General features: G+C 38.5%; 1 protein-coding gene across 3 annotated transcripts in view; it reads right to left on the bottom strand.

Annotated features, from left to right (window-relative positions):
• MACROD2 (mono-ADP ribosylhydrolase 2) overlaps positions 1-19,946 on the bottom strand; it is a 1,284,297-nt gene that overhangs the window by 486,820 nt on the left and 777,531 nt on the right. For all 3 annotated transcript variants that reach the window (XM_054021788.1, XM_054021790.1, XM_054021789.1), the window contains exon 6: positions 12,638-12,759. In XM_054021788.1, the coding sequence (XP_053877763.1) occupies positions 12,638-12,759 (122 nt within the window). The remainder of the gene's footprint in view (positions 1-12,637; positions 12,760-19,946) is intronic.

Below are 19,946 nucleotides of genomic sequence, written 5' to 3'. Positions count from 1 at the left end.
CTTTCTGCAGAAACTTTAAATCATTTTAAAGTTAGATGATTAATAGGAAAGCATGAGAGAATACATAAGACTATTTACTTGTAGGTCAGAGGATGTTATTTAATGTTGGCTTTTTTTCCCTGCTCTTCTCCAAAGCTGATCCATTACCAGGGTCTATGAATGTTAGTCATCTTCTTCGCATATGTGCAAGAAGTGCTAAGTGGCACGTGACCAGGATTCATCACCGAATTTGGTCCGTTGCTTGGATCATTAGCTTTCCCGGAACGGACTGGGTACTGACAGGGAGTGCGACGTGGACGCTGATAATGTTAGTTTAGCATAGCCACAAGCGTATACTGATTATTAATATATCCTGCTTTCTTTTTTACTTTGCTTTTATCATCAGTTTACTCTTCTTATTTGTTTTGTGATGATTTTCATATAGGGGCAAACTTTTACCCAGTCATATTGGTGATGTATTTGCTTTTAGTTTTCACCATATGTATTCATCTATATTACCTCAGAGAGGAAGGATGGTCCAATGGTTATAGCATTAGCTTAGCACTTTGGAGAGCTAGGTTCAAGTCCCTGCTCTGCCACAGACTTACTGTGAGACCTTAGGCAGGTCACCTCACCAGTCTCTTCCTCACCTGCAAAATGGGAGCAACAGCTATTCCCTACCTCACAGAGTTGTTGTGAGGCTAAATACAGTAATATCTGAGTACTTTTGTGATCTTTACATAATATCAGACATAAAAGTACCTAAAGTAAATAGATGTTTTTAAAAAGGAAAATGCTGAATAGTTTATGGATTTACAAGAGAATAATAATAATGACCATAATTTCAGCAGCAAAAACCCTTTACTTTTAAAAACTGAGCCCTACATAAACATGCTGTCTGCCATAAATTTCTCCAAGTGCATCAAAGTACATTTTCTTGTGTGGGGCTGTGTTTTCTCCTGACATTCAGGGGAATTTTGACCTTAAAAATCCCCATAAAGGATATTCCATTATTGCATTGCTCAGGCTGAGATTCCCAGCTTCTGTAATAATCACAATAAATCCTGTCTGGTTTCAAGTTTCCTGGTGGCTCCAGTCATATGCTAAGACAATACAAAGCTGTAGTTAAATGTTCTTATCTTTAATATTATAGTTGTTTTGGAATTCTTTGAATAGAAATGACTTGCTTTTAATGAATTACAAGGTAGAATTTTGTATGCTAAGGAGTAAAATGAAGGAGAGAAATATTTCAAAAGATTGATGGATTTCAAAACAATGTCTTCTAGTTCAGTACAGTCTGGAAATTCACATTTTAATATACATGAAATCATTGAGCCTTTGGGGGTTGTTTATATTTGATTCTATTTTCTTTGAAGAACAAGACAGAACATGGCCCAGAATACTCTAGCTTGGATAGAATCTGATGTATAAGTGACAAAATCAGACATTTAAAAAAAAAGCAGTGGACTATGACGCATCTTACAACTGTGAACTAATAAACACATTTCATTGTGTGAGACATCAGCTTCATGTGCTGGCCAAGTCTCCCAAAAGTTTCAAGAGTTCTGAGAACTGTGACTGCATAATATGCAGCAGTTTGCACTTTTTTTTCGAAACAAATAACAAGCGTGCTTATTGCATTGGCGAGCTAATTCCATTGGCTTTCATAGAAGATGCATGTCCTGAAGAGGGCTGATGCCTCTCATTCCAGGAGGTGTAGGGAGTTCAGAGCATAAGGAGCTGCATAGCAGATGCCCCAGAGATGAGAGTGGAAGAAAGATACAGTGAGAGTGGGTAAACATGAAGGGAAGAAGTGTGATCACAGCTTCTCAGTACAATAAGAAAGGAGATGATAAAAGCCAGGATTGGCTGGACAGTGAAGTCCAATTAAAAAAAAAAAACCCATCTGTGGTAGGGACTTGATGTTAGAAAAGAGTAGCACCTTCCACAAATTTGATATCTCATCCACCCAGGATGTCTCCTTAGAAGAGATTTACTGTATTTCTCAAGACGACACTGGAGACAATAGGGTCATTGCTCAAGTGGGAAATGTAGTACAGCAGCTCCTATATAGATATGCTGGCCACCTGTGATACCGCAGGAAGCAAAGATGAGAGTGAGTTTCCCAAGAAAGCCTTTTCTTATTCTCTTCTTGGGTGGGCAACATAGTGCAACAGAGGGCAGGCAGTGCTTCAGACGTACATAGCCACCAGACAACATGAGGGGTTTGAAGAGGGGAATATGCAATGTGGGAATGGTGAAGCCTCCAATGGAAATTTTCCATTTTATTTTATTTTGCAGTCTGCTGTTTTTCGGCCTGTCTGGGCAGTTGTTATTGGTATGCAAATAGGAATTGGATTGATCTCTGTTTACAAAACATTTTCATGGATATTTTAATTTATTCTGCTACGAACACAGTGAAACCTTGTTATGGGTTGAGTTAAAAATTGTCAGGGAAGTTGATGGATGTGAAAGCAATTACTATCAGGATAGGTTCATCACAAACCCTCTCACGTCAGACAAAAGGGGTATGTGATCCACCCAGGAGTTTTGGACTTGGTTGGCAGAGCAGCTTTTGATGAGTATTGTTTTGGGTAAAGTGTGTGGGAAGGAAGGAAGAACAGAGAACAGGAACAGGGACACAGAGGCAAAAGAAGGAGCCTGTGAGCACAATATATGACCCTGGAGAAAGCTCGGAAGAGAATTTTCTGGGGCAGGTGTTGCCTAAAGAGGCTTGGGGCTGTAAGCCAAGAAACGATTCTTTTGTTTCCAGTTCCTCCTATATTCAGAGAAGCAGGACCCTGTACAATCCTTGCAAACAAACAAGATTACATCAAAGAAAATACAGACTCTACAATCAATTTCCAACCATACCCAAATATCATTATACTCTACACCCTAGCTTGTAAACTTTCTTCGCTTTCCACTTCACCTACTCTTTATGAGCTGTCATGTATAAATAGCTGCTTGGTTCACTAATTGATTAATTATTGCTTTGTCTTTCTTAACAAGACAGTTCCCCAATTATCAAGGCAGTAGAATCTGTTCCAACCTTTCAAGCAGAGGGTTCTCACAGGCTGACAGTGCGATCATCACAGTTTGAACCCATCACATACACATAATAGCAGAATTTGTTCTTTAACAAGTCTTCCCAGTTCTGCACCTTTCCACCCCTTCACCATTGTGGCAAGTGTAACCTTTAACTCAGTGGGGCTACATACAGAGGTTCAGGGGTCTGCTACAACACACCTCTGTCTTTAGCTCAAGCAGTAGAAGCTCATGCTTTATGAGCCCAAGGTCCCAGATTCAGGCCCTGCTAGTCAGGCCCCACTCCTGGGCGCTGGGTTACAGAAACATACCCTTAGCCTTATCAAACAGATGACTCTTACAGCTTGCCTGGATAGTTACCAATTAGGGGCTATTTTGGAACAAGTGGAAGAACAAGTTCCAGAGACACAGAGCTCTCACAGAGGATGCCTGGCCAGCCGCCCTCTCTTATATATAATGAGGGAGATCCAGTTCAAGTGCCCTGCAGACTGTAGCTGTGGCAGTAGGGCACAGAGACGGGGTGATCTCTCACACAGGTCAGTCCCAGGCCATTTAGGGCCTTACAGGTCATAACCTATACCTTAAACTCCACTGGGAGACCAACACGTAGCCAGCCAATGCAGATCCCAGAGCACTGGTTTCATGCGCTCACAATGAGATACTTCACTTAATAAATGAGCCATCTTCAGTCTCCAAAGGTATGTCTACACTGCAGTATAAGCTGCGGGTTCCAATTCAGGCTCAAGCCTAACCCGGATTCAAGCTCAAACCTGGATAATATTTGAGAGGAGGAAAAATGTTCCTGAGGTTATAAAAAGCCCTACACATCTGCAGAATGGCAAAAGCCTGGCAATGTAAGATCAGTCAGAATATCTGTCACATGTTAGATAAATGACTTGGAGAAACAAATTAAGGAGTTGGAGGCTATGCTCCTTAGAAAGTTTCTTTCAAACAAGTTGTATGATTGATTGACGTGAACTTGTGTCCAAACGCCAGGACGTAGAATAAAGCCAGCCTTTAGGACTCTGAAGACTTGTGGCTCATTGCTATGGCAACGCTCGTGTGAAATATGTGTAAGAAAATAAGATTCACTTGACTATTCCTTAAAATGTAAATCTACACCAGGAAGAAACAAGATAGTTAAATGTAATATTGCAAAATCATTTGCTACAGCAATTCCTGGTGATGCCACTATTTTAAGGACCTGTCAACGTTTCCATTAAAAGCCCAGTTTTCATGTGGTTTATAATTAAGAAGAGGGGGACGTGAGATTACTGTGGAGTCAGAATTGATATTAAAAGTTTCAGCCTAGCACTGCAAAGGAAGATTCAGTCACAGGAGCAGCTCATCATCTCTCTCCGCTCAAGCAAAGAATTGAGCCTAACTACCTCACTCATTCACACTACACTCTGTCAGGTATCGTGGTTACAGAACACACGCTTCAAGGTATGCAAACATATACACAGGGTAAGCACATAAACAAAGGATATTTTCTAACTTTACTTATAAAACCAGGCAACAGATGACCGGGGGTGGCACATGCACATTTCTGAGTTATAAGATACTACAAAGTATTGTATACATTTCTTAAGACTTTTTTTTTGCTGTTCAGAACCAGTATCAGATTATGTTTAATTAGAAATCAGGTTAGATGATCATGAATAGAATACATACAAATCAAATTTATCAATGACAAACATTTACAAAATGACGTGGGCAGCTAGTCCCTTTAGATCAGTTGATTTGGGTACTTAGGGGTAAAGAACATTTAAGTAATTAAATATAAAGTAATGTTTTATTTAAAAAAATAAACCATGTGTACATAAACTAGCAATATGAACTGTGTACATAATAAACAATGTGCTTAGTTAACATCTCCTCTGTATATAGTTAGAACGTTTGAATATATGCTATTTTGCTTTTTTCTTTGGAAACTCTGCTTTAGTTCCTCAATATGAGGGAAATTGACTAGAACTAAATACACCAAAAGGACAATAACTCTTATAATCAATACAGAAAAGAAATCCAGTCTGTTCATGTTCAGGAACCAACACAAACACTTCCCCAAGCTGCCCAGAGATTTGATTTTTAGTTGCAGATTTTGTGATTTAAACCATATCCTTTGATTTCTTTTACTGCAGTTTTTGGTGGCTGTAGAGACAGCCATTTAGGTATCTCTCAAAACCACATTCTTTGTTGATTCCCTTTAAATCCCACACACCGGCTGTAATTCTCTCTTGAGTTAGAGATCAGAGTGTGTGGTCTCAAGGAATCTTCTTTGCTGTTGCTTTACGAGTTACCTCTGTCTTTAAGATGCCATGCTGAGAATTTCATTGCTGAATAAAAACCTGAGAAATGGTTGTTTGTTTGAGCTGAGTTATTTTCCTGCATACAACTTTTTCATTTTCATAACAGTCATGGAAGAGGCCTCCGCCTTGCAGTTGAAAAAATCAATAACAACTTTACTTTTTGTTTTCATTGTGAATTTAAGATAATCCCTTTGTTTCATTTCCAAGCCACACTAATTCAGCAGCCCTTTTTTATTTTCTGTGAAGTTTTGAAAGCGTCTGTTTAACTACCTCTCAGGCTTTAACTGACACTTAAGTTTAAGAGCATGTCAACCACAAGTAGGGCTGAGTGAAGTATATGGTGAGGAAATCCTTGATGGACTAAGAAGTTTCAGTCTGTCAACATGGTTTCAAAACACCCTCCACCCATTCTTAAATTAAAACAGAACTAGTGCCCTCTGGCAATGTTAATACACTTCTATTAAATAATTTCAAAAGTATGTTAAACGCAATGGACCAAATTAATCCCTAGAGTAAGCAGCTGCAACTCCCACTAATTTGCCTAATATGCCAGCAATTAATTTGGCCTATAATGCTGTCTATTAGGAAAATATAGATATTTGAAATGGAAGAGACCTAATTAGGATATTTTGTCCATTTCCCATTTTAATGCAGAATTGTTACCTATTGTCTATTCTGCAGTGCTTAGTCAAGCTTAGTTTCAGTTGACTCAGTAATTGGGATTACAATATTTAGGAGATTGATTTCATAGGATAATTTATAACATCATTCAGAATTTGTTTTTTACGTTTAACAAACTGTCTTTGCTCACTTTTATATATTTACTCTTAAAAAAAAAAAAAACTCTTTGGATCACCCTAAATAACTCCTCTTCCACCCTAAATAACTCCTCTTCCACCTGTTTACTTATTGATAGTTAACAAATCCTTCTTATAACTCTCTTCTACCATAATGCCTACAAAATTCTTGACGTTGGTTAGGCAGCTGGTGCGTGGTGACTATTGCTTATTGTGTTAATCAGCGCCATCTCATTGTTTCCTTGTGCTCCTCTTGGCGAGTTTTTTGCATCCATTTGTTGTATCACGTCTTAGATTGTAAGATCTTTGAGATAAATTTCAATTCTTTGTCAGGTGTTTGCACAGTGACTAGGCACAATGGGGCCCTGATCTATAACTGAAGCCTTAGGCACTAGCGCAATACAAATAAATACCACCACCACCAAACTGTCATTTTACCATATTCACATTGGGATTTTTAATCTTTTCTCATAAATCTATATCTCCAAATTCTTAACCACTGCCTGTTGCTTTTCTGCAGGCTGTTTTTTTTTATACTGAGCTGTCCAGAATCTATGCATCATTCTCATCACTGCATTATAAATAGACTTGGAGGGTTTAGATTTTTGTTTGTAGATGTCAATTTCATCATACACTCAGAAATATTGCCTTTGGTAACAATAGAAATTTACAGACAGGCAAAGTAAGAAAAATGCTACTTGAGAACATAGAGTTTGATTTAAGGACATTTACTTTGTATATTTTGACTTGTGATGTGGACAGATTGTGTTTTAACAGTTATAAAGCTGTAACTTTTTGAATGTTAACATCCGCCATTAAAAAAGTGTCTGCCCTCCCATAATTTCCCACAACTCAGAAAATGTCAGTTGATAAAAATTGAAAAATATGCTTAAAATAAACATTGATATTTTCCATCAATATTCTAAAAATAAAAATTGAATTGTGCCAAGCCTACTTATAAACAGAGCCTATCACCACTCTGTTATGTGATGCCTCTCTATCAGCAGCATAACAATTAATTGGCTTTTTTATGCAGCGCGGGAGGAAGGTATTATATGTTAATGAAAGTCCATCTCCAATTTGAGGGTCATTATCTAAGTCCTTTTTGCTATTACCTCTCTGTTTGACTAAGTATCTGTGAACTGGATTATTTTCTCCAGATGTGATAGCCTGGACTTTTTCTATGTTCAATGACATTTTAGTTCCAGGCTATGGTTCTAATCCGTCTTCCATTAAAGCCAAAGCTAAAACAGCCAGTGACCACGTGGGAGTTGGATCAGGCATTACCCTGTAGCTTCTCTAGATCTATTTGCATTATATCTCTGTCCCTGACTAATGTTTCCAACACCATCTAATTTATTATCATCAGAAAATTTAATTGAGTTGTTTACCCATTCTTCAAAAATCATTAATAAAGATGTTAAATTAAATTGTGCTTACTACTGCACCCTGAGTCACCTCAATGCATTTCTCCCTCCCACTTGATAAATTGCCATGTATCATTATTCTTCGTTGATGGTGCTTCAGCCAATTTCAAGCCCATATGACACTGTTCACAACCACACCACCAATAGCAATATTTATTCAAGTAAGATTTTCAGAGCTAATTTCTAGGATTGCCAGCTTTTCCTTTTAAATGTTAAGTAATACATTCATTTTATTTTCCCGTCTTAGATTGTAAGATCTTTGAGATAAATTTCAATTCTTTGTCAGGTGTTTGCACAGTGACTAGGCACAATGAGGCCCTGATCTATCTTCTGGTGCCTTCTGGCTTCTCTTTGACGTTTCAAAACTAATTACTGGTGGTTCAATGTATTCATTAGCTAAGCCCTTTAATATGCCTGACTCCCTATCGTTTAGACTGCTTATTTGAATGTAACCATATTTCCAAGTATTCCTTTATTGGCTTTTAATCCGCAGCCGACTGAACATTTTTGTTACTTCCCAATTGCCTTTATCATTTTTATTAAAGAACAATTTTACAAAGCAACTCAGTCATTTCAAACAAGCTGATTTCCTCTTCTTCCTCATTTGTGAATGCAGCACCTTTTTTTCTCCTTTCTCTTCTCCCAACTCCACATATATCGGTGACAGTCCGGATTCCCCTCATCCCTTTAATGACCATTAGCATTCTGTTCATATTGTGTACTACTGTTGCCCTTACTTTTTCAGCTGCAAGCTTTAACTGGCTGAAATTCTTTTTGTTTGCTTCCCTCCCTTTCCTCTACATCTATTTGAGTGTTTTTTCCTTCAGATTTCCAAGCTGTGTCTTGTGAAGTCCCTTTGGCTATTTCTTACTCCTTCTATTTTTCTCTTCAAAAAAGCTGTGGTCTGCTGCTATTTAATTACTGAATTATATATTTGGTTGCTCCAGACTTCTTCCATTCAGTTGATGTAACTGTCATAGGTTTCCTGAAGTCAATGGACCTGTGACCCTTTACATTGGCTCAGGATCTTCCCCATGGATTTTAAAACTTCTACCATACTTACTAAGCTTCCTAATGCCTGTAAGCATGATGGGCATCTCAGATGTCCCCACATCCATTTGCACTGCTGTGTTCTGGGAGCCCGGTATTTAGTCCATTTAACTCAAGTAGTTTATAATTATTACTAGAACAGGGAAAAACTGTGGAATAGTCATTGCGGCCACAAAAAGAGAGAATTTCATTTTGTGTTGATCCAACTGGAAATTTTTTCCAACTTTTCAATTAGCAGAAAACGTTGAAAAATGTGGTGTTAGATCAACCTGAAAAGAATTTTTGGAAATTGCCAGACAACAGAAATATTTACAATTCATCCAGTGCTAGTGTACCGACTAGGGTGACCAGACAGCAAGTGTGAAAAATAAGGACGGGGGGGGGGGTAAGAGGACCCTATTTAAGAAAAAGACCCCAAAATCGGGACTGTCCCTATAAAATCGAGACATCTGGTCACCCTAGTACCGACAAACCCCAGCCGTCCGCAGGCGGGATCAAACCTGGAACCTCTGGAACTTAGTGTATGAGCCTCTATTGCATGAGCTAAAAGCCACATGGCTCTTAGCTAAGGCTGTAAAGCAGACTCATTTAACTCTCTCTAAGTGGTCTCGGTGCCACTAGATGGGACAGAACACTACACCCAGGAGGTGTGGGTTACACTAGTTAATAGCATTGCACTTCCTTATTGTGCCCACATGCACAATCAGTTCCTTGTGATAAGATGTAAATCCAGGATAGCTTCTCCTTCAGTCATATTCTTTACTTTCTAAACACAAGGCTATCCTGTGTATAACTCAATAGTATCATTTATTCTATGTTTAGGACCTAATTAACATCTAGAGTCAAGAATTTTTATGCAATTCCCCCAACAGCTACTCAAAGAGTCATTTTCACACTGGCCGTGGCTTGGGGGCTTACTGCTGGTGCAGTTCCTCCTTTGCTATTTTCATTTTGTCCTTTCTTACCCAAAGTATCTCACTAGTTTCATCTGATTCTCAAGCCTGTTCTCACTGGTCTGACTGTACTAGAATAAGGGGCTGGAGCCAGGAGGAACATTGCCACTGCAGCAAAAAGAAGATCTCACTGCCAGCCTCACAGAAGGAACAAAGGGGATGTTTTCTTTGAATATTCATTCTCATGGATTTTTAAAATAAATAGAAAGAGCAAAAATGACTAGAGAGAGAATATTTTCAATTCTATTGTATATAGATTCATAGATTCTAGGACTGGAAGGGACCTCGAGAGGTCATCTAGTCCAGTCCCCTGCCCTCATGGCAGGACCAAGTACTGTCTAGACCATCCCTAATAGACATTTATCTAACCTACTCTTAAATATCTCCAGAGATGGAGATTCCACAACCTCCCTAGGCAATTTATTCCAGTGTATAACCACCCTGACAGTTAGGAACTTTTTCCTAATGTCCAACCTAAACCTCCCTTGCTGCAGTTTAAGCCCATTGCTTCTTGTTCTAATCTTAGAGGCTACGGTGAACAAGTTTTCTCCCTCCTCCTTATGACACCCTTTTGGATACCTGAAAACTGCTATCATGTCCCCTCTCAGTCTTCTCCTTTCCAAACTGAACAAACACGAAGTTTAAATAAAGGAACCCAACCTAACTGGTTGTCATTTATCTCTTTAGTGACTGGCTATATAAAGCCAAAGTTGGATTCATCTGATTGAATATTGTAACGTATGAAAAGGACTCCATTAGGAATTAAAACAAGCCAACATGCACAGCAGCATAGCTCTGTATCCAGAAAAGAATCAGTGGGTAGTATTTTGCCTGCTGCAGCTCCAGAGAGTATGACTACCTGGGCAAAAAGGTACATTTGCCAACTGAGTTAACTCAATTGTATTAGCTTAATTCACCTTAACCCCCATCTACCTCATGGACACTTGTCTAAACACAGATTCACATATTTTAGATTGAGTTGGTGTATCTTAATTTGAAGCCTAGGCTACAACATAATCAGCTCAAACTATCTAAAGATGTCATACTATGTCTACACAGGTTTTATGCAGGCTTGAAGGTTCAACTGAACTGAGCTAATTTAATTGATCTAACTTGATTGAAAAACACCTTCTTTGCCCAAGTAGACTGGGCTATAAAGTATGTTTGTTTAACGGGATATAAACAGCACAATGCCGGGATGTTGCCATGCAATTATTACAGCCACATTGCCCATGTCACACTAAACATTGTGTCAATCCACTTCCCTTTTTGGATGAAATTTGATCATTGCAAAAAGAAACTGAATACTACACTTACAATTCAAAAATGAATGAGAATATTTTTAAATCTTTCTAAAATTCTACCCCATGAGGAACAGTCCTCATCAAAATTTCTTAAATAAATGTTGGTTTTATTTTAAAATCAGAAGTCATTAACAGAAATTTAGGAACAGCTGGCATTGATCACCAAGGATATTTTCAAACCAGACTAGATTTCAGCTGCTTACTTGTTACAAATAGTTTTACAAAGTCAATATACTGTTTTATCTGAAACAGTTAATGGAACAATATTTTCTTCCTTCTTTACATCATTTTGATTAACTTCGATCTGACTTTCTCCAGACTATGATATCTACCCCTTGTCTCCCCAACTCCTGTTTTAATAATCTCACTTTCTTGTTGTTTATTCAATCAGAAATGTATTTTTAGAGCCTCCATTCAAGTACTAAATCATTTAGTTAAGATGTAAAATGAGCTTCAGCAACTTGAGCAGGAATAAAAATAAAGACAGATAAAGGCCAGTCACAGCTAATGACTTCAGTAGAGTTATGATTTCCATCAGCTGAGAATCTGGCCAATATACGACTGAGAATTTCCTAAGTTCACGCATTAGAAATACTAACCTCCATTTAGACAGATTTACCTAACCGATATAATTGGTGGGTACATATTCCAAGTAAAGCTTGCACAGTTGTGCATATACATTTGCACGTCTCACTTACGCATGTGCATACCTGATGTATGCACATAAATGTAGTCTATGCACACTAAAGCTAGGTCTACACTACGGGGGAGGGGGGTCAACCTAAGATACGCAACTTCAGCTACGTGAATAGCGTAGCTGAAGTTGCGTATTTTAGGTCGAATTACCTGGCTGTGAGGATGGTGGTGAGTCGACCGCTGCCGCGCCGCCGTCAACTCCGCTTCCGCGTCTTGCCGCGGTGGATTTCCTGAGTCAACAGCAGAGCCATCGGGGATCGATTTTATCACGTCTTCACTAGACGCGATGAATCGATCCCCAATAGATCGATCGTTTCCCGCCGATCCGGCAGGTAGTGAAGATGTGCTCTTAGCTATTGAAGACTGTAACTAGCGCATACAAATGCTTGAGTATGCAAACTCATCAAATATATGCAAATATGATAGGCACATCCAAACATATGCATATAAATGCACCCTTCTAACTTTGAAAATCTGGCCCTTTGAAATACAAAGCATGAGATGTATTTCATAAGATCAAGGAACCATGCTTATTAAATGAAACATAATAAAACAATTCTTTTACAGATCATAAATTATACATTTATGGTGATGGATTCTGGTGGGGTGATGTTATAAATTATGTTATTTGACCATCTCTTTTCATCTCTATTTTTAAGAAAAAAATTAATTTACAGAATAAGTCACTAGACCACAATCATCTCCCCCTCAGTAATTACTGAGGTTATATTCTGCAGAGTCAACTATTTGACCAACTGCCTCCTGCTAAGTTTTTTAGGAGGATCATAACATGTAAAATTAACCATTGGAGCCGTTCTCTTCCTGTCAGTTCTTAGTGGAACAGTAGTGTGTTAGATACAACTGCTTTACCAGCCCAGCTTTTGTGCCACCCCCAGGCTATCCTTATTCCTTTCTCTTCCAGTCGTGCTGCATTAACAACTCTCAATTTCTTGTTCTTGAATACCACATATGACATGCATGATCTTAAAGATTTTTATTATTCCTAGAATGCTGCTAAAACCTGAGGAAAAATACCCCACATAAAGAAATAATACATCTTTATGAAGTACTTACAATTGATCTGATATTGTTTTCTTTTGCCAGTTTCAGGGATGATTTATAACAACTTGCCAGGTCTTCTTTATGAGTATCACTGATATGGCCTCTTGCTATTGGTCCCACAGTATGAATGACATCTGCAAAAAAAATGAAAAAAATATATATTCACTTTACTCCTAATGTAGGTAATGATTGGGAACGGGGCTAATTTCTGGAGAAGGGTCTAGAAATCGCAACTGCATTAAAAAGAAAAAAAGCAACAGGGCAGTCTGGCAAATATCTTCAATACCTGTTGTGACGTTGTGCAGTCTATATGGTTTTATAAAAACTTGATAATAAGTCAATATAATGTAACTGAGCTGGTTTTAGAGAAAATACGGTAATAAGTGAATGTAACGTAACTGGGATATGCTTCATGCAAAAGGTCTCTTGTAAGGTATCATTACAAAGCTTATAATCTACTGAGTATGATCATCTGATTTGTATAAATGTACCACTCTTGTATCTAAAACTAGAAATATAAAATGTAACTCTGAGGGCCTATTGTAATTGTGTAAAGTGTGGACCATTAATGATGGTTTGGAATCTTGATGACTCCCATTGTCTGCAGATGGCTGTATTTACCTGTGAGTCTTCCTGTATATGTGTGTGCTGGCAAGTGAGTAATGAAGTCTTGCAGTGACATGTGATCATGTCACCTGAACTGGAATCCATCTTTAACCTGGTGCTTTTCCAGTGAGTGGGGGTGGAAACCCAGAGAGACAAAGAGTTCCCGCCTTATGCAAAAGATATATAAAGGGGGGAAGAGAAGAGAGAGGTGGAGAAGCCATCATGAAGAATCCCCTAGCTATCACCTGAGCTGCAACAAGAGCTGCACCAGGGGAAAGAATTGTGCCCAGGCCTGGAAGGTGTCCAGCCTGAGAAAAACTTACTGAAGCATCTCTGAGGGTGAGATTATCTGTATTCAGTTTGATTAGGCATAGATTTGCGCATTTTATTTTATTTTGCTTGTGACTTACTTTGTTCTGTCTGTTACTACTTTGAACCACTTAAATCCTACTGTCTGTATTTAATAAAATCACTTTTTATTTAGTAATTTACTCAGAGTATGTATTAATACCTGGGGGAGCAAATAACTGTGCATATCTCTCTATCAGTGTTATAGAGGGCGAACAATTTATGAGTTTATGCAGGGTAAAACGGATTTATCTGGGTTTAGACCCCATTGGGAGTTGGGCATCTGAGTGCTAAAGACAAGCACGCTACTGCGAGCTGTTTTCAGGTAAACTTGCAGCTTTGGGACAAGTGATTCAGACCCTGGGTCTGTGTCTGGAGCCAGACGGGAGTGTCTGGCTCAGCAAGACAGGGTGCTGGAGTCCTGAGCTGGCAGGGAAAACAGAAGTAGGGGTAATCTTTGCACATCGGGTGGCAGCTCCCAAGGGGGTTTCTGTGATCCAACCCGTCACACCTGTATACAAATTCAGGGAGTATGGGGAACAAGCAGGATGAACTAGAAGTCATGCTATATGAAGAAAATTATGACTTCATTGGCATCACAGCGACTTGGTGGGACAACTGCCATGATAGGAGTACCAGCACTGAGGGATATCGCATGTTCCGAAAGGATAGCTATGGGAAAAACAGAGGTGTTGTGCTTTACATCAAGAATGTATACACTTGCTCTGAAGTCCAACGGGAACGGAGTGACAGACGTACTGAGACTCTGAATGAGGATAATAAGAGAAAAGAATAGTAGCGATGTTATGGTGGGGGTCTATTATAGACCACCAAATCAGGAAGAGGAAGTGAATGAGTCATTCTATCTACAAGCAGGTAACAAGATTAGTTTAACACCCATGAGCTAGTATTAATAGTGGATTTTAACTTCCCTGATATCTGTTAGAACACTATTGCAGCAAAACGTAATACATCCTGCAAATTCTTAGCATGCATAGGGGACAGATTTGTGATTCAGAAAGTTGAGGAAACACCCAGCAGGTCATCCATTTTGGATCTGTTTTTGATCAATGGGGATGAATTAGTTGCAAAAGTGAAGGTGGTCAGGAACTTGGGAGGAAGTGATCATGATCAGATTGAATTCAAGATCCTATGAAAAGGAGGACATGAGAACAGCAAAACAAGGATGCTGGACTTCAGAAATGTGATTTCAACTAACTCAGAGAAATAGTAGGCAAGGTCCCATGGAAAGACCAGTTAGGAAGAAAAGGAGTCGAAGGGGACTGGAAGTTCTTAAAAGATGTAATACTAGAGACTCAACATCAAGCTACTGCGATGCATAGTAAAGATAAGAAGAGCCGCAGGAGGCCAATGTGGCTGCACAAAGAGCTTTTTAGATATCTAAAAACTAAAAAAGGATACATACAGGAAATTGAAGGAGGGGCATGTCACCAAGGAACTATACATTAGAATAGCACGAGCATGTAGGGAACAAAATCAGGAAAGCCAAGGCAAAGAATGAGTTACAGCTGGCAAAAAATGATAGAGACAACAGGAAGGGGTTCTTCAAATATGTCAGACAAAAAAGAAAGATCAAGAATGGTGTGAGTCCGCTGCTCAATGGAGGTGGTAATGGAAGATGATAGGAGAGCAGAGCTATTCAATCCCTACTTTGCTTCAGTCTTCTCATGTGACCAGATGACTAGCAAAGTTACCACAGATAATAAAGGGGAAGGGATGCAGATCGGGAGAAGTAAAGAACACATCAGAGATCTTCTGACCAATTTGAATGAATTCAACTCAGCGGGACCAGATGCTATTCACCCGAGGGTACTGAAGGAATTAGCTACTGGAAATAATATTTACAAACTCATGGATGACAGGAGAGATCCAGTAAGACTGGAGAAGGGCTAATGTAGTGCCCATCTTCAAAAAGGGGGAAAATGTGGAACTGGGGAACTATAGACCAGTCAGCCTGTCTTCAATATCTGAGAAGCTACTAGAGCAATGTATAAAACATTCAATTTGCGAGCACCTGGATGATGAAGGGGTAATCACTATCAGCCAACATGGATTGACCAAGAAGTTCCAGTCATGCCAAACCAGTTTGATTTCCTTTTTTGACAGAGTAACAGATTTGGTGGATAGGGGAAATGAGGTGGACATAATATACCTGGACTTCAGCAAGCCTTTTGACACATTCCCACATACCATTCTATTAAGTAAGCTGGAGAAATGTGGGCTCAACACAACTACCATTAAGTGGATACATAACTGGTTAAACAATCACAAACAAACAGTAACTATTAATGGATTGGAGGGAGGTCTAAAGTGGGGTTCCTCAGGGATCTGTTCTGGGTCCGGTGTTGTTTAACATCTTTATTAATTACCTGGATGTAGGTATAGCGAGCAGACTGATCAAGTTTTCAGATGACACAAAGCTGGGAGTGGGGGTTGCAAATACTCTGGAGGATAGAGCTAAAATTTAGGGATCTTGATAGATTGGAGAACAGGGCTATATACAACAAAATGAAATTCAACAAAGACAAATTTAAGGTGCTACACTTAGGGAAGAAAAACCAAATGCACAAATACAGATTAGAGGAAAACTGGCTTGGCAACAGTACTGCTGAGAAGGATCTGGGAGTTGTGGTGAATCATACCCTCAACATGAATCAGCAATGTGAGGCTGTTGCAAAAAAAGCAAATGCAATTTTAGGTTGCATTAACAGAGGTATAACATGTAAGTCATAGGTGCTTGTTAGGCCTCAGCTGGAGTACTGTGTCCAATTTTGGTCACCAATGTATAGAAAGGATGTAGAGAAACTGGAAAGGATCCAGAAGTGAGTGACAAAGATGATCAAAGGGATGGAATGCAAGCCATACGAGCAAAGGCTGAAGGAACTGGGCATGTTTAGTTTCAAAAAGAGGAGATTAAGAGGGGATATGATAGCAGTCTTCAGATACTTGAAAGGCTGACATAAAAAAGATGGAGAAAAGTTGTTCTCTCTTGCCAGACAGGGCAGGACAAGGGGCAATGGGTTCAAACTACAGCATAGCAGACTTAGATTAAAACTCAGGAAAAACTTTTTAACTGTAAGATCAGTAGGACAATGGAACAGATGCCTCAGGAGGTTGTGGAAGCGTCTTTACTGAATCTTGGCAGGGAGTTAGACTAGATGACCCTTGCAGTCCCTTCTAACCCTTTGATTCTCTGATTATTAATGGCCTCATGATTCTGTACCACTATTGCAACATTACAAGTTATCATCTGCAGTTATTGTACCTGGACACAAAGATTTAAACAATAATGCAAGAAATGCACATAATTGGTATCCAGGAGATTAACTGAAATGAAAACAACTGTAAAGTTATATTTTAAAGTACTAGTGCATTTGAGTTAAAGCAAAAATGAGAAAAATGTACTGAACTGTATATTATTTCTGTTACAAGCTGCTTACTACTTGCACCGTAAATAAAATGGCTCCACAAATACTGTAATCTGTAGTTGAGAGTTTCTGTAAATGTTGTAGAACAATTTCTAACAATCATTGCCATTCCTTAGAAGCCCAACAATGGGGAGAAAATTTAAAATTCAAGTTTTACCATCAAGATCATTGACAGGTAGAATGTGATGTGCATAATTCTTTTTCATTAAATCTCTGGGATCTTTTCTTAAAGACCTCTTTTTTAAAAAATAAGCACATTCCTCTAAACTTTAGTGACCTATGAAAGTGTTAATTACCAAGGGATTAGCAGACCTTTCACATAAGGAAAGATTCAATCAAAACACTATGCAATTTAAAAAAAAAACAACTAATTTTGTCTAAAGAAACAACACATTAGAGAGAGTAGAGCCAGGGATTGCAGTAGATAAGATGCTTCTGAATTCATTGACATAGTAACCAGGTTCTACACTATCAGATATAAAGTTCTTAAACCAGAGGGCTCTCTGAAAAAAATAAAGTAAAATTACTTAGAAATCTATAAACTAAAATGTATCATTAAAAATATTTCTAAATTTTGTTTAAAAGTTGCATATAGTGAGCACGTTTACTTTTCAAATCCCATTTCTACATGTAGTAACAACACCAGGATGAGTAAAGATGACAGGTAGCTACATCCTTTTTTGTGTGTTGTGGATACTCCCCCACAATCCACCATGGCAGCATTTATCAGGGATGACCCTCTCTCTTGTACATTGTCCTGCGCTATACCTTGACCTCCTTTCCATATCATGCTGTCTACAGTAATCAGACAGTTCTCATCTCACACTGCAGCTAGTCAAGTAATACCTCTACACCACACATGAATGGCTTCCATGCATTTCCAAGTGTTTGCATTCTTAGAATTTCTGGCCCAAGTTGTGGCTGCTGTGGAAATCATAGCATCTATACGTTTGCCGAAATCCCCCTTCCTGTGGCAATACATGTACGTAGTACATTGGAGGACATGTCAAATCAAAGGAAAATTGATGTAATACATATAAATGCACTTGATCTTCTCAAGTTCCACCAACATCAGTTGCCTTCTACAAAGGAACATAGGGATAGCCAGACTGTATCAGACCTGAAGTCCGTCTAAGCAAGCATCCTGTCTTCAAAACTGGCTAGCAACAGATGACTCAGAGGAAGATGCAAGAATGTCACAGTAGACATGTGTGGGATAATTTACTCCTGGGAAGGTCTCATCCTAACCCATAATAGAGACCTGCTTAAATGCTGAAGCATGAGACTTTTTATCCCCTTCCAAAACTTTGTTTGCATTAACTGTTATAACTGTATATTCTTGTTATCCATATAAACACCCAATCTCTCTTTGAATCTTTCCATCTTTCTCTTCTTCATATATCCTCCAACACAGTTTTGCATTTGCAGCATTTTTAAGCCTCTCAATCTTTCATTCCCTAACTTCAACCTACAAAAGAGAATTTTCTGAGGTGGCTACCATCCACTCTGCTTGTGGCACCAAGACGCAGAATCACACAGGCTCTTAGAACTTCACAAAACTTGCCTGGTTTGAACTGAATTTTGCTTCTAGCATTTTTTTGGTTGATGAATGCACACATTGAAGAGAACCCAAATGAATATAAATATAGCAGCATGATAGCTGTTAGGAAACTTCATGAATCCAGTATGAATCAAACTTGGAAGACTTCATACAACTTGCCTTCCTAACTACTATAAATACACAATGAGAAGCACACAAAAAGACAACTACCATTCTTCTCCTTTTAATCACAGTAATTTATTCTAGTTATAGGAACAGGATTGGACAGACTGGATAATTTCTGTTGATTGTCACAGCTGCTATATAGTAACTACAGCAGTGCCCTTCTAAACAATTTAAAAAAACTGAAATGTGAAGCAGGCATTTAGTCTTTGTCAGATGACAAGTAGGATGACAACTGGGATCCAAACAGGTAAGATGGTTTTATCCTTGAATTCACAGAAACACTATTTTGAGTGTGCACTTTAGACAATATAATAAACAGAACTGTTACTCCCTAACTAAAACAAACAACATAGCTGGTTCATAATTTGCCTGTGCTGGAAGCGACAGGCTTGTGTCAGTATTTCCATTAGGAAACCTTTCTTTATAAAATATGATTATAACAATGCCCCGAGTAGGAACTTTGCAAATAAAGTTTCTATGTTTTTGTGTTCGATTTTAACAATGTTAAAGAAAAAAGAAAAGGCACCTCTGGTCATTTTCTCAATATTTGCTTCTTGAAAGAGGCAAGCCTCAAGAACAGAATGGATAGAAGTTATAGATCAGTAAAACTGCTCTCCCTCCAAGGCCATTACACATTTACAGATACTAGAATTAGAGGGTACCATCAGACATATTTAACTCATAACAATATATCAAGCAACAGGCAAACAAAATGAACATGAAACAAACATAAAGGAAAATAGAAAAGCTGTGGAAGAGAAGAGAGTCTAAGTCTTTTTTAATACTGATCCAATATGTATTTGAAGGTACAGCTTCCCAAAAGCTGAAACTCAAATGTGAAAATGAGTTACACTTATAATGTATTGATAAACCACAGGATGGGGTTTTGGGCTAAAGCCCAAATCCTGAGTTAGTTACTGTGTTCCTTTTTTCCAATTGGAAGAATTTCTACTTTTGTTTTTCTGGTTAAATATATACTTTATCCTTTTAATCCCTATGTTGCAAAATGCAAATACTAAGCACATCCAAAACATGGGGCTAAACCAAGTTAATGTTTTTCTTGGAACCTTTGAATTTGCACTTCTTGACTTTTTGTGATTTTTCACTGTGCATCGTTAACATCACATTAACATATCCCTAGGCACTTAATGTAAATAGGTTCCTTTAAATGTGATTAAATAGTTCTTGTATG

The sequence above is a fragment of the Malaclemys terrapin genome, chromosome 3 (assembly GCF_027887155.1).
Source record: "Malaclemys terrapin pileata isolate rMalTer1 chromosome 3, rMalTer1.hap1, whole genome shotgun sequence".
Taxonomy (NCBI): domain Eukaryota; kingdom Metazoa; phylum Chordata; order Testudines; family Emydidae; genus Malaclemys; species Malaclemys terrapin.
The sequence above is the reverse complement of the archived record's forward strand: the minus strand, read 5'-3'. Positions and strand labels throughout refer to the sequence as shown.